A 16,397-nucleotide genomic window follows, 5' to 3' on the forward strand; every position below is an offset into this window, starting at 1 on the left:
TAGGACATAAATCAAGCACAGTCTTGTAACAGATACACAACACCATTGCAATAGCAAGTAGGCCTACAGAACATAGAAATCACATTATGATGCTTGTCACAGTGCCAGACAGAATATCCATCTTTCTTAAAGGGATAGAGTGAGAATTTGGCAATTAAGCCCTTTTTCTACTTACCCAGAGTCAGATGAACTCATGGGGAGAATCTCAGTTGGTTTTGCTTGCCTCCTCTCCTCAGTCCTTTAACCTTTTTCAAAGAGCTGAGGAAAGTAGAAGAAATGTGGAAACAAATGCACTTCATGGCTCTCCTTCACTCGCACGTCATCAGGCAAAATATGTTTACAGGGGTGGAATCCCAAAATAAATGTGTAAAGTGATTAAACTTAATTTAGCTAGTTGTGCAATACATTTTATAGATAAAATAATAAGTAGCAAATCGTTTTTAAACGTGTGCATGCTTTCTCCTTCGAGAAAACAATAGCTGATTCAAAGGGGGGTTGGCTGATTATAAAACACTGGCGCTACTTGCCGCGAGAAAACTCTTGTGCATCCTCTGTCGAAGTAGGTAATGGAGGAAAGGAGCAGACTCCTTTGTTCGCCTACTAACGAATTGAGACTCCTCGATCACTTACTGGTTTCCGGGTCACAGAGGAGAGGACGACGGAGGAGTCTCTGGGTGCAGTTTGAAGGTAGCTTTGCAAGGGATTGCTAACTAGCGTTTGCTCAATGGCTGTAAGGTACATTTTACATTTACAGTCATTTAGCAGACGCTCTTATCCAGAGCGACTTACAGTTAGTGAGCTACACAGTACATCATAGGAAGTCAGGTACAGCATAGCTCCTTTAATAGTCAGGTAGGTTACCTGCCAGGAAAAAAAGGGTAGAACACCTTTAAAATTAAACCTGCAGAATATTAGTCCCTAGGCTTAGGGTTTTGAAGACAAGGCAGTTTCCCAAACTTGTGTAGGAAAAAAAGTGGCTGAACAGAATTTGCTTGGAAAGGACAACACATAGGTGATTGAGCGAGCTATGCAAATCTTGTTGTACAAAAGCACTTAATTCAATAGAGACACGACCCGATACTGACCACCAGCACCACCAGGATGACCATGATTGTTCTGAATGCCCTCATCTTGTATTGGTCACTCCCTACCCCTTCCCCCAGCCCTGGACCATTCAGAGCTCTCAGAATGGCCAAGCTGCAGAAGCACATGATCGTAAAAGCGAGCAGGAACATACCGAACAATTGTTTGGTTGGAAAGGATGGAAAGTACCATGCCACCACCCCCACCCAGCCCAGACTGATTAGCCAGACAACCCCAGGCCCTGCCCACTCGTACCGGGGAGTTCTGAGCCTCAGTTAGGCCACAGGGTGGACCACAACCAGGTAGCGCTCCAGACAGGTACAACAGTGGAACACAGATCTACCAGACATGATAAGGCTGTTCTCTACCACGGTGATGACCATCAGTACAACCACATTCAGGTAGTGGCCAATTATTTTGCAGAACATTTCAAAGCTGTTGATTATCTCCATGGCAGCCAGGTTACAGGTGAAGATGTCTGTTGTCGTTGGTATTGCCGTGGCAACCGTCAGCCTGGTTTCGAGCCACAGGACCGAGGTGTTGAGGGGTAGGAGGAGGATGTTGGCCAGGGAGAACACAGAATAGCATCATTCCGGTTCTGGAATCGGAACACTCGTAGACGGGGGGAGGTGGAGAGAGGTGTTGGTGGTGTTGGGGGGGAAAGAGTACGAATACCCCTCCATAAAGAGGTTCTCCATGGGTGTCTGTGGACAAGAAAGGAGGTGAAATTAAGAATGTGTGTGTGTGCATGCGCGTGCGTCAGTGTCCATGCCTGCATGTCCATTACTGATGCAATCAACGTTATGAGTAACTAAACTCTGGAAATTGCACTAACATCATAAATATAAAATTGGTCTGTCAAACATGCAAAATAATACCATACATTTGAATTAAATAAATTTGAACAAACCTTATACTGTGTCTTACTCAAGTGTGAGTGACGGATCGTTCTCTGTAGGTAATTGTAGAGGGTAACCTACCCAAACAGATATACTGATGTTATAGCACACACACACTTATTTCCTTGAAACATTTAATTGAAATACTGTAGAATTCCATTCATTCCTATGGAGGACTGCTTCTTCTGGGGAGTGCCAATATGGCTGAACGGTGGCCAATACATAGCATTGGCAGTCTAGGGTTTTGATAGAATAATTATTAACGACTAATTATTACACCCCGAAACTGTGTGAAATGTGTTAGAATGTGTGAGTGTAGGACCAGTAAAGATTATGACATTGTGCTACTATTTAGCAATGTGAGTAAGAGTTAGGCCAGACAACAAAGGACAAGGAGAAGTCTACAGGCAACTGAGAAACCAAGATAACTGAGAAATTTAGGGAGGAGAGAAACTGTTAGGCTTGGAAGAGAGTGAGTGAGTGTGAGTGTGAGTGTGAGTGTGAGTGTGAGTGTGAGTGTGAGTGTGAGTGTGTGTGTGTGTGTGTGTGTGTGTGTGTGTGTGTGTGTGTGTGTGTGTGTGTGTGTGTGTGTGTGTGTGTGTGTGTGTGTGAACTGATGGTCAGGAGAGCAGTTTTAAAGTGGAAAACTACAGCCCGCCTAAAGAGGGGAGGGATTTTTGTATGACGTGTGAGTATAAAAGATGGACTCTGAAATTGTGATGGCAGAATTCTCAATGAATAAACATCTCTGACTATGCAGACTGGGACTCTGTCCGTTTCTTGATCCTTTTGGGAGACGCACAGAGACACTGAAATAGTTTGTTAAATAATTCTAATAACAGGTTGATATAGATTATTGATGCACACTGCACTCCAAGAGATTGTAGAAAGCACTGGCACATCAATCATAAACCAGGTTTCCATCCAACCCTTTCATGCGGCTGAATTACCTGACGCATGAAAAAAGTGACGACCCCCCTGATGGAAACAGGATATGCCGGTACAATTTTATAAATGCCGACAGACAATTTGTTCGTTCGACATGGTGGGATGTTTTTGTGTCAGTAAATTTTATCATGCGAGAAATGGCAGTGGAAACGCCTCTATGTGCAAATATTGGTATACAGTCGTATGAAAAAGTTTGGGCACCCCTGACGATTTCCATTTATAAATAATTGGGTGTTTGGATCAGCAATTTCGTTTTGATCTATCAAATAACTGATGGACACAGTAATTTGTCAGTAGTGAAATGAGGTTTATTGGATTAACAGAAAATGTGCAATATGCATCAAAACGAAATTAGACAGGTGCATAAATTTGGGCACCCCAGCAGAAAAATCACATAAAAATTTAGTAGAGCCTCCTTTTGCTACAATAACAGCCTCTAGACGCTTCCTATAGCCTCTAATGAGTGTCTGGATTCTGGATGAAGGTATTTTGGACCCTTCCTCCTTACAAAACATCTCCACTTCAGTTAGGTTTGATGGTTGCCGAGCATGGACAGCCCGCTTCAAATCATCCCACAGATTCTCAATGATATTCAGGTCTGGGGACTGGGATGGCCATTCCAGAACATTGTACTTGTTCCTCTGCATAAATGCCCGGGTAGATTTTGAGCAGTGTTTTGGGTCGTTGTCTTGTTGAAATATCCAGCCCCGGCGTAACTTCAACTTTGTGACTGATTCTTCAACATTATTCCCAAGAATCTGCTGATATTGAGTGGAATCCATGCGACCCTCAACTTTAACAAGATTCCCAGTACCGGCACTGGCCACACAGCCTCACAACATGATGGAACCCCCACCAAATTTTACTGTGGGTAGCAAGTGTTTTTCTTGGAACGCTGTGTTATTTTGCCGCCATGCATAACGCCCCTTGTTATGACCAAATAACTCAATCTTTGTTTCATCAGTCCACAGCACCTTATTCCAAAATGAAGCTGGCTTGTCCAAATGTGCGTTTGCATACCTCAAGCGACTCTGTTTGTGGTGTGTGTGCAGAAAAGGCTTCTTCCGCATCAATCTCCCGTAAAGCTTCTCCTTGTGCAAAGTGCGCTGAATTGTTGAACGATGCACAGTGACACCATCTGCAGCAAGATGATGTTGTAGGTCTTTGGAGGTGGTCTGTGGGCTGTTTTTGACCGTTCTCACCATCCTTTGCCTTTGCCTCTCCGATATTTTACTTGGCCTGACATTTCTGGCCTTAACAAGAACTGTGCCTGTGGTCTACCATTTCCTCACTATGTTCCTCACAGTGGACACTGACAGCTTACATCTCTGCGATAGCTTTTTGTAGCCTTCCCCTAAACCATAATGTTGAACAATCTTTGTTTTCAGGTCATTTGAGAGTTGTTTTGAGGCCCTTATGTTGCCACTCTTCAGAGGAGAGTCAAAGAGAACAACAACTTGCAATTGGCCACCTTAAATACCCTTTATCATGATTGGATGCACTTGTCTATGAAGTTCAAGGCTTAATGAGCTCACCAAACCAATTGTGTGTTCCAATTAATCAGTGCTAAGTAGTTACAGGTATTCAAATCAACAGAATGACAAGGGTGCCCAAATCATTGCATAGCCTATTTTTCACATCTGATTTAATTTCATACAACTTAATATTGCTACACTAAAAATCTTTGTCTGGACAATACCCCAGTACTCAGCTTTTATTATAAAATGAATGGCATGCCACTATGATCATTTTCTGTGACGACAGAGTAAATTATTATGCAGCCTCAGAGGGGTGCCCAAACTTTTTCATACGACTGTAATAACCATCATATCTAAGTAATTTGTGGTCTATTAGGCATCACGCACAGACTTTTATCCGCAATAAGTCCGTTTAATGTAAACACATTTCTGGTGGGAAAATGTGCATGTTGTTTTATGCAGTTTAAAATATTCGCATGAAAATCTGTCACAAATTGGATGGAAACCTAGCTATACATGTAGATACAATATCTATTTTTTTATAATGCTTCTTTGCTTGATAACTAAGTTCTTTATTATTATTATGATTATTATTTAACATTTTTACTTCTATGAAAGGGATCTGTTATTTCATTGGAGGATTTTCACCACACATCCATCGATCCCTTCACCTACCGGAATAGTGTTTGTACTTCTATTATATTCTTAATGACGGTAAAAGATTTAGTTATATTAAGTAATTCAGTATTTTGGATCTTTAAAGACTGTGTTGGGGCGAGAGAGATGGATTGAGTTGGAAAAAAAGAAAAGGAAGTGAAAAGAAAGGAACCATATAAAGTAAAGTTTCATGAATAAATGTAAAGATTTTCTAACCATGTATAAACAAAAGCATTTATAATGACTTACACTATACATTGTTATAGTGTAATCTAAAAAGTAGTCAAAGAGTGGTTGTAAAGTGTTATGATTAGCCCTCATGGGGTAAGGGATTAAGAAGGAAAAGTAATCTTACTATCTGACTTTATTCAGAAACATTGAGAGACACTTTATTGAGTAATTATTTATATACAACAGATACAATGAGCAACAGCTTTGAATTGAGGCTAGTCTAGATCGTTACAGGAAATCTATATATATACCTATCTCATATTTTGAGGATATTCTAGATTTAAACAAAGATAGAGTAGTCAAAAGATAAATAGTCTTAGTTGCATGTTCCAAGGGACGCTTGTCAATATTAAAGCTCATAAACTCAATTTAGATGTTCCTGTATATTTTGGAATTATACACATTAAGTCAGGTGCAAGGTGGTGGGAGTACTTATATAGTATAGAATATTGTACATATACATTTAACTTTTGTCTTATACACAAATTCATAAGATACAATTTTTTTTTTTTTATGGCAACAACAAACAAGATTAACACATCAATCACAAAGCCCAGCACAAATGTATGGACAGTACAATTAATATATAAAGTTACATGTTACATTATCTTAACCTCTCTCTCTGACTTAAAAGGAATACATTTACAATATATAGCAGAATTTTGAACATGAATTGAAGTGATTATAACCTGTTAAGCCATTCACCATTGCCTTTAAGTCAGTTAAATATGCTTCACATGTGGCTGTTGGCCGTTGGCCAGCCTGTCCCAGGACGATCATAGGTGGCACTTCCAGCAGGAATGGTTGATCTCCAGGGTGCCATCTCAGCCCTTGTCCCTCTTTCCATATATACCATAACATTCCCATCTGAAGCTGATTTTTCATTCTGGGGGAAGTGTACAGTAAACAAGTGGTCAACTCTTGCAAACTTTATTGAAGAAATACCAAAAATGCACGACAGATAACCTGATTGAATACCAAACATGCTCAACACAGAAAACTTGATTGAATTCCAAACATTCTCACGTAGTTTTTGACCGCACTTGGTTTTCCTATTGTCTCCTTCCCTTTAGTCCTGTTGCTCTCCTGCAGTTCCAGTTTCTCCATGACTATATCCATCTTGGCCATGATAGCAGCTACTGAGTGTTCTAGTTGGAGAACCTGTCTGACCAACCTTTGATTGAATAGAGGAACAATTATTGCCATTAGAGTAGATGGTACACAATGAAAATTGTGTAATGCTGGACATGACTGCATGGATGTGTGGTTTGATATTTACTTCCTCTGATACACTCTATATACAAAAGTATGTGGACACCCCTTCAAATTAGTGGATTTGGCTATTTCAGCCACACCAGTTGTTGACAGGTGTATTAAAATCGAGCACACAGCCATGCAATCTCCATAGACAAACTTTGGCAGAAGAATTACCTTACTGAAGAGCTCAGTGACATTCAACGTGGCACCATCACAGGATGCCACCTTTCCAACAAGTCAGTTCGTCAAATATCTGCCCTGCTAGAGCTGCCCCGGTCAACTGTAAGTGCTGTTTTTGTGAAGTGGAAACGTCTAGGAGCAACAACGGCTCAGCCGCGAAGTGGTAGGCCACACAAGCTCACAGAATGGGACCGGCGAGTGCTGAAGCGCATGGCGCGTAAAAATCGTCTGTCCTCGGTTGCAACACTCAATACCGAGTTTCAAACTGCCTCTGGAAGCAACGTTATCACAATAACTGCTCGTTGGGAGCTTCATGAAATGGGTTTCCATGGCCGAGCAGCTGCACACAAGCCTAAGATCACCATACGCAATGACAAGCGTCGGCTGGAGTGGTGTAAAGCTCGCCACCATTGGACTCTGGAGCAGTGGAAACGTGTTCTCTGACCCTCAACCCCATCGAACACCTTTGGGATGAATTGGGACGCCGACTGCGAGCCAGGCCTAATCGCCCAACATCAGTGCCCGACCTCACTAATGCTCTTGTGGATGAATCGAAGCAAGACACTGCAGCAATGTTCCAACATCTAGTGGAAAGCCTTCCCAGAAGAGTGGAGGCTGTTATGGCAGCAAAGAGCGGGGCTAACTCCATAATACCCATGATTTTGAAATGAGATGTTCGATGAGCAGGTGTCCTCATACTTTTGGTCATGTAGTGTATTTCTAGTCTCATTTGAAAGATAATTGTTGTCTGACAACAACAATGCATGTACAGTATACATCTCTACCTCAGTATGTAACCAGCTGTTGATGTTTTGTAAGATTATAAAAAGCTTGTGGTTTTCATATGACACAAGTCAATTAGGAGTTATTTATGGTGCACTTACATAGGTGTTTGTTTGGAGTGGCCATCTCATCAAGAGACAATGGTATCAGCTTCCTGCGCTTAGTCTCTCTTGATAGCCTATCTGATTTGGTTCTGGGAGCCGAGATTAACCTGCGTTATATTCAATGCAAATACTCAACACACCTCTGGAAGTCCTCCTGCTCCATCAGAGTGTTACTTGGCTTGCCATGCTCCACCGTTGATTTCTCCAGAGAGCCATTCCCATAGTTTTTTCCAAGGTTGTTGAGCTCGGCACTAAGAGCATCCTGAGGATAATGACATGAGAATATATGTGAATGGATTTATTTTATCATATGAATAGCAGAGGGGTTAGGTTACATTTCTAGTTTTCCACTAACCCTCTTCTCCTCCAGCTCCCTCTTCATCCTCTCTTGCTCCTCTTGGTCCAGAATTTGGTTTCCATCACGGTCGAATTTGGAGAAAGCTTCAGATATCTCATGGTCGGCATGTCCCAACCTGTAGGGTTAAGACAAGAAAGGAGAGAATAGACTAGAATCTGATTGATTTGAATTTATGTTTACTGATTTTTCTTTTGTCTACGAGGATAGTGACCTACTCTTTCAGAGTTTCTCTAAAGTCTTTGAATTCTAGTTCGTTCGATCCAGATCGTAGGACTTTCTGAACATCGGATATCTTCTCCTTTTTCAGTTTCAATTTCATAAATGTCTTCATGTAGCTCTGAAACACAAAAATGTATGCATGTTTTATTTATTATTTTGCATATATTATATACACTGAGTATACCAAACATTAGGAACACCTTCCTAGTATTGAGTTGCACCCCCCCTTTTGCCCTCAGAATAGCCTCAATTCGTCAGGGCATGGATTCTACAAGGTGTCAAAAGCGTTCCACAGGGATGCTGGCCCATGTTGACTCCAATGGTTTCCACAGTTGTGTCAAGTTGGCTGGATGTCCTTTAGGTGGTGGACCATTCTTGATACACACAGGAAACAGTTTAGCGTGAAAAACCCAGCAGCGTTGCAGTTCTTGACACAAACCGGTGCACCTGGCACTACTACCATACCCCGTTCAAAGGCATTTCAATCTTTGGTCTTGCTCATTCACCCTCTGAATGGCACACATACACAATCCATGTCTCAATTGTCTCAAGGCTTAAAAATCCTTCTTTAACCTGTCTCCTCCCCTTCATCTACACTGATTGAAGTGGATTTAACAACAATAAGGGATCATAGCTTTCACCTGGATTCACCTGGCCAGTCTGTCATGGAAAGAGCAGGTGTTCTTAATGTTTTGTATACTCAGTGTATATATTATATTCTGATTTGTATCATATGCCATCTTACATTGGTATAATATAGATGTTTACCTGTTTGATGATGTCAGTAATCTGCAGCTCATCCTTCTGGGATGACAGCTCTTCCTTGACCTCAGAATATGTGTCGTTGATGATGGCCAGAAACATGTTCTAGGGAAGAAAATCCATGAAAATAAGATGGCAAAGTGTAGTTTACTCTTCTAAAATCTAGTAGAAAGTATTTTGTTCAGTTCAACTTACAAGCAGCACAAAGAAGACAAAGAACACATAGGTGACGAAATAGATTGGCCCCAGGACTCTGTTGGCACGTTCAATGGCATCATAATCAAAATCTCCAAGAATGATCCGGAACTGTGTAAAGCTACAGAGAAAAAGGAAACCAATTTGAGTAATTGATTAATAGTGTTTCAAAATCTGGCCAATTTCTTGAGTGGGTCTTGGATTGTTATTAATTTTGGTGCTCTCTTACATGCACTTGACGAAGGTGCTGAAGGATTTCACCTCCGTACCAAAAAGCAGGTAGCCGAGCTGAGCGTAGGCAAAGAACACGATGAAGAACATAATGGCGAATCCCATGATGTCTTTGGCACAGCGGCCCAGAGTAGAAGACAGCTGAGTCATAGTCTTGTTAAAACTGATGTACTTAAAAACCTAGAGGCAAGAACAGAAGGAGTCAAGCTTTGGGTTGTAACAATGGCAATGTCAACAATTCAATGAAATGCATTAAAGTATTGATACATTCTGAGGAAGAAAAACGTAATCTACCTTGATCCAAGCGAAGAACAAGTTCACTGCATTCATGTTGTTGTATTGTGTTTGCCAGAATGCAAGAAATTCAAAGTCTGCATAAATGCCAGGTTGTTCTAAGAGTTTACCAAGTAAATTGTCCACTTTAATGGTGCGAAAAACATTGAAGATGATTGCAACAATGGCAAGCTGTGGAAAAACAGATTTGTGTTAGGTTTTTATCATGACTCATAAATCAACAACAATCATCCCCCTCAACTCTGTAGGTCACCAGCCACCACTGGTTGATATGTAACTGATGCGATTCTTGTATTACTGAGTACTTAGATTGAGAATGATGTTTCAGCCTGTCCTCGCACCAGTATGACAACCACATCCAGAGTGTTCCAGATACTGCTGAAGTAGGAGAACCCGTGGATTCGGAGCTCAAGAATCTCCTCCACAATATAGTAGAGGATGAACAGGCAGAACACCATCTCACAGCCAATGATGAAGTAGTCCCAGTAGGTGATGTAACGAATCAGCTTCACCGTTCTAATCTGATATGAGGGTATCGCTCCACCAGTGGCTGGAAATTCAACCAACAACCTGTAAAAAAAGGAAGTCACTTTTAATCACTGGTCATTTGTGAAAGAATACATGTATGATGTCCATATTAGGACATCCATGGAAGACATCCAAAGTCACCTGACTCAGTCCTAATATGGACACCATATACAGGGCCTATAGAAAGTCTACACCCCCCGTTGGATTTGTTCACATTTTATTGTGTTACAAAGTGGGATTAAATTGATTTAATTGTCAACGATCTACTCTGTAATGTCAAAGTGGAAGAAAAAATCGAAAAAGATTAATGAAAAATAAAACACTAATATAACTTGAATAGATAAGTATTCACCCCCCTGAGGCAATACATGTTAGAAACACCTTTGGCTGCGATTACCGCTGTGAGTCTTCTTGGGTAAGTCTCATAACAGCTTTTCACACCTGTATTGTGCAACATTTGCCCATTATTCTTTAAAAAAGTATTCAAGCTCTGTCAAGGTGTTGGGGATCATGGCTACACAGCAATTTTCATTTCTTGCCATAGATTTTCAAGCAGATTTAAGTCAAAACTGTAACTTGGCTACTCAGGAACATTCACTGTCTTCCAGTGTAGATTTGGCATTGGGTTGTAGGTTATTGTCCTGCTGAAAGGTGAATTTGGTATGGTATTTTATTAGGATATTTAATTCCTCTCCCAGAGTCTGGTGTAAAGCAGACTGAAGCAGGTTTTCCTCTAGGATTTTGCCTGTGCTTAGATCCATCACGTTTATTTTCATCCTGAAAAATGTCCCAGTTTTTTTGCAGTATTACTTCAGTGCCTTTGGAAAGTATTCAGACCCCTTGACTTTTTCCACATTTTGTTACGTTACAGCCTTATTCTAAAATGAATTATTTATTTTTTTACTCAGCAATCTACACACAATACCCCATAATGACAAAGTGAAAACAGGTTTTTAGAAAATCTTGCCAATTTATTAAAAATAAAAAACTGAAATACCTTATTTACATAAGTATTCAGACCCTTTGCTATGAGACTCGAAATTGAGCTCAGGTGCATCCTGTTTCCATTGATCATCCTTGAGATATTTCTACAACTTCATTGGAGTCCACCTGTGGTAAATTCAATTGATTGGACATGATTTGGAAAGGCACACACCTGTCTATATAAGGTCCCACAGTTGACAGTGCATGTCAGAGCATAAACTAAGCCATGAGGTCGAAGGAATTGTCTGTAGAGCTCCGTGACAGGATTGTGTCGAGGCACAGATCTGGGGAAGGGTACCAAACATTTCTGCAGCAATGAAGGTCCCCAAGAACACAATGGCCTCCATCATTCTTAAATGGAAGAAGTTTGGAAACACCAAGACTTCCTAGAGCTGGCCGCCCGGCCAAAATGAGCAATCGGGGGAGAAAGGCCTTGGTGATCAAGAAACCGATGGTCACTCTGACAGAGCTCTACAGTGCCTTTGTGGAGATGGGAGAACCTTCCAGAAGGACAACCACCTCTGCAGCACTATACCAATCAGGTCTTTATGGTAGAGTGGCCAGACAGAAGTCACTCCTCAGTAAAATGCACATGACAGCCCGCTTGGAGTTTGCCAAAAGGCACCTAATGACTCTCAGACCATGAGAAACAAGATTCTCTGGTCTGATGAAACCAAGATTGAACTCTTTGGCCTGAATGCCAAGCGTCACGTCTGGAGGAAACCTGGCACCATCCCTATGGTGAAGCATGGTGGTGCAGCATCATGCTGTGGGGATGTTTTTCAGCAGCAGGGACTGGGAGACTAGTCAGGATCGAGGCAAAGATGAACTGAGCAATGTACAGAGAGATCATTGATGAAAATCTGCTCCAAAGCGCTCAGGAACTCAGACTGGGGCAAAGGTTCACCTTCCAACAGGACAACAACCCTAAGCAAACAGCCAAGACAACGCATGAGTGGCTTCGGGACAAGTCTCTGTATGTCCTTGAGTGGCCCAGCCAGAGCCCGGACTTGAACCCAATTGAACATCTCTGGAGAGACCTGAAAATAGCTGTGCAGCAACGCTCCCCATCCAACCTGACAGAGCTTGAGAGGATCTGCAGAGAAGAATGGGAGAAACTCCCCAAATACAGTTGTGCCAAGCTTGTAGCGTCATAGTCAAGAAGACTCTTAAGCTGTAATCGCTGCCAAAGGTGCTACAACAAGGTACTGAGTAAAGGGTCTGAATACTTATGTATTTTTATAAATTAGCAAACATTCCTATAAACCTGATTTTGCTTTGTCATTATGGGGTATTGTGTGTAGATTGATGAGGGAAAAAAACAATTTAATCAATTTTAGAATAAGGCTGTAACGTAACAAAATGTGGAAAAAGTCAAGGGGTCTGAATACTTTCCAAAGGCACTGTATGCATGTTTTGGAATATTTTTATTCTGTATATTTGTATTCTTTTCACTCAGTCAATCTGTGCTTCAAATTCAATACTTGACTGTGGGACCTTACATATGTTGTTTTTATGGGGGACAGAGGAAGGGGTAGTCATAAAAAAATAATGTCAACCCATATTATTTCCCACAGAGTGAGTCATTATAATTTATGTGATTTGTTAAGCCAAATGTTACTTCTGAACTAATTTATTTTTGCCTAAACAAAGGGGGTGAATACTTATGTAATTTGTAAAAATTTGTAGAATTTTCTTTTCACTTTGACATTATGGAGTATTTTGTGTAAATCAATGACAAAAAAATACAATTAAATCTATTTACATTTACATTTTAGTCATTTAGCAGACGCTCTTATCCAGAGCGACTTACAGTAGTGAGTGGATACATTTTTCAAGGAGTGTAGACTTTCTATAGGCACTGTACTTGAGAACTTGTGAAAGAGTCTACAGTGGCGTTACTGCGTGAAGTGGTCTGTTCTCCCTACCTGATGACACAGAACAGATTGATGTTAGCGTTGTAAGTGGAAAAGTCGACGAACACGGCCCTGGTGCCATGGTCCAACCATAGGTTGTTATTCATCTCCATCAGGATCTCAGCACTCTCCTCCTTGGTCTTGTTCAGGTTCTGGTAGTACCCTCCACCGCTGTACGTGGCAAGCAGACCCCAGTGGGCTGAACCCTTTATCTCTTTCTCATTGTGGTATTGCCAGCTGCAGACATGGAGGAGATATGGTATTTTATCATAGGCCATTCAGATCTACAGTCAATATTTTCAAAGTTTTCTTAATGTCTATTTGATTGACACACAAATTGGTCAGAAAAAAGAAACATACAAACACTTTGCCGTGAGACATGGCTCTAGACTCCTACACTTAGAAAAAAGGGTTCCAAAAGGGTTCTTCAGCTGTCCCCATAGGATAACCATTTCTAGGTCCAGGTAGAACCCTTTTTGGTTTCAGGTAGAACCCTTTTGGGTTCCATGTGGAACCCTCTGTGAAAAGGGTTCCACCTGGAACCAAAAAGGGTTCTTCAAAGGGTTCTCCTATGGGGACAGCCGAAGAACCCTTTTAGGTTCTACATAGCACATTTTTTCCCCAAGAGTGTATGGTTCCATAGGAGTCAACTACAGCCATGTCAGGACAAACAAGCATCGAAAAGAACATTGAACTCACGCAGTTCCATTAAGAAGGCCAAAGTCCACCTCATCCTCCTTCTTCTCGTTATAGACATCAAAGCATCCGGAGATCTCGTTGCGGAAGTCTTTGTGGACCTTACAGGAGTTGTTCATCACCTTGATCTGTCTCATCCTGGGGACCCCCAGCAGCATGTTCTCATAGAAGATGAAGGACTGGTCTCCATTCTGCAGAGACTGGTTGTTGTACCATTTGGTCCAGTAGAGGCCGTCCAGCATTGGGCCCTGGGCATACTGTTGAAATAGAGGTAGGTAGGTTACAGCATGAACAAGTAGAAGCATTTAAAAAAATTAAAATATATATTATAACAATGCATTAGTATTTCCTTTAATTTTGTATTATTATTATTATCTTATGATATCTTGATGTCACTTATGGATTTATGTCACATTTTTGCTATTAGTGATCAAAGTAATTGTATCTGTACAAGTTGATATCAGACAGTTGAATATTTCAGTAGTGTTAGAGCAGGGAGGGTACGTACCGTCCAGAAGTCTGCCATGCTGCTAATGGACTGAAACGTAACCCCACTGTCACTGGGCGTAAGCACAAACAGGTCCGTCATGACTTTTGTGTAGTAGTAGGTATTGGAGCTGGTCATGCCATATGTCACTGAAAGACAACACACAGCGACATTGTTATGTCCAGCCATTGATTCATCATATCAGACTTTGCTCAGGGCTCAGTCAGACCATGTTGTCCTTTCAAAAGTCCAAGATAAGGAAAGTCTGAAACAGACACACAGGCCAGAGCCTCTCATTCAAGATTTGTCATTTAGTGAAAATCACGTCACCGAAGTCAAAGTGGCACCGATTAGAGCAGGTCATTTGTTTGAAGAGAGGGCACACTGGAGCGACGCAAATAGTCTTATCAAACAATGTAAATCCGCTGCAGACAAAGCAACAATAGCTTAAGCCCCATGCTCTTATCAGTGAAAGGCAGGAGAGCTCTGCCTGTGTTCCTTTGAGTCGCATTGTCCCGCTGGACAATGCCTTTCAGCCAGAAGGGAGGAGGAGGGTATTATATAGTAGGGCACTAAAGCAGATAGGAACAGCTGATGATAAATCAACACATTACACAGGTTTCAGTTTGCCAAAACACAGTGATCATTTAGATGTCAATTACACCCAGATAAGGCTGTCTGTCTGTTTGTTTTGCCTACCGTTAACCAATCTGCATCATTACTAGATCTATATACAAGGCACGAATCATACGTTTGCTTTGCTTTCCTAAGACCTGGCATACTCTGACAGACTTCCAAAACAGAGCATTATATAGAAATTCATACAAATGCCAAGTTAAGCCCTGCAACAACATTGATTGTTCCTGAATTGTACCAGAACACTTCAGAAATTCAATTAAGGAACTCTACTTTACAAATAACACAATTACTGTTAGTCCTAAAAATAAATTATTGTATGAATTTCAGTTTTTAAGACACATGTACAGTATCGACAGAATTACAATTATGATGTTACTATACAGTCATGTTCTTACAATGAAATATATATTCACTCAATATACATAGACATGAACAAAAATAAACATGTATTGTTGACATACTTACATAGACATATGTCCACAAGGAACACCAAATAGACCAGTAACTCCCTCATTGTAGTCTTAACAAACAGTTCCCGGTTGTCCGATGTATTCTCAGTCAGTGTAGTGCCCCACAGTCCTACATAATTGAAGAACATCCCATAATTTCAGAGAATTCTGAAATTATATACTAATTTAAAACACAAGTACACATTTCCTTCAATGAGATACTAAGGAAGGGAATATTTCCTGTACATAATTTCAACTTGATAACATTACAGGGTAAAATAATACAAATTAAGCAAATGCAAATACATCAACAACAAAATGTGGTGAACCAATTCCTACCTTTAAAAAATGAGCAGCATCCACCACGTTTTTTCTCGGAACCTGTCTCCAGCGGCTTGACCTCGGTTGGGAAAGGGCTCGGCGTGGTCAGTTTGCACATGCTGTCGAAGGAGCCTTGGGGATAGAGGGGCTGGGGGTTGTAGACAGTGCTGATAGCCCGAGGTATGGGTGGAGGAGAGCCACAGTACCCCTGGTTCACCCAGGAACCCTTCCCCAGGCTGTCCAACTCACACTCCACCTGCCCACTGACGTGGCTCTCCAACCGGTTGTTGAGGCGCTGCATTGGTGCCTGGTTGGGATCACCTGGCTCTCTATTCTTCAATATATTATTACTGTAGGTTCTCAAACAAGATGATAGTGAGGCAAGACCAGTCTAGCAAGCTTGTTAACCATCAACTGTTGGTGGGATCACTTTAAAGGGCCGATGACATAAGCATGGAAGAGGGAGGAGCTGGTGCTTTCCTGTGCACAATAAACTGCCCAGTTTAACATTGTATACAAGAGACACAATGCTCATTCTTCTAAAAAAGGCAGCATATTATGCATTTATTAGAAATTTGCACTTTTTCTCATGTACATTTTCTTCAGCCATGGGGGTGCTGAGAAAATGTTTTGATGATTTGTTTGATGATGTTACTTCAAACTGACATAAAAAATGAGTAAAATTAAAAATTACATAT

The 16,397-nt window shown here is 41.1% G+C and overlaps 1 protein-coding gene across 1 annotated transcript; it reads right to left on the minus strand.

Moving 5' to 3' along the window:
• Window positions 1-5,482: 5,482 nt before the first annotated feature.
• Window positions 5,483-16,000, minus strand: pkd2l1 (polycystic kidney disease 2-like 1; the record flags this gene model as incomplete). Its single annotated transcript, XM_084153346.1, has 15 exons — window positions 5,483-6,182; window positions 6,323-6,470; window positions 7,761-7,882; window positions 7,976-8,093; window positions 8,194-8,315; window positions 8,966-9,064; window positions 9,155-9,275; window positions 9,384-9,565; window positions 9,680-9,850; window positions 10,021-10,249; window positions 13,120-13,344; window positions 13,807-14,060; window positions 14,312-14,439; window positions 15,395-15,508; window positions 15,718-16,000. The coding sequence occupies 15 exons, from the start codon at window positions 15,998-16,000 to the stop codon at window positions 6,030-6,032; spliced, it is 2,469 nt and encodes an 822-aa protein (XP_084009472.1). The 3' UTR covers window positions 5,483-6,029.
• Window positions 16,001-16,397: the final 397 nt, after the last annotated feature.

The sequence above is a fragment of the Coregonus lavaretus genome (genome assembly GCF_964263955.1).
Source record: "Coregonus lavaretus genome assembly, chromosome: 36".
Taxonomy (NCBI): Eukaryota; Metazoa; Chordata; class Actinopteri; order Salmoniformes; family Salmonidae; genus Coregonus; species Coregonus lavaretus.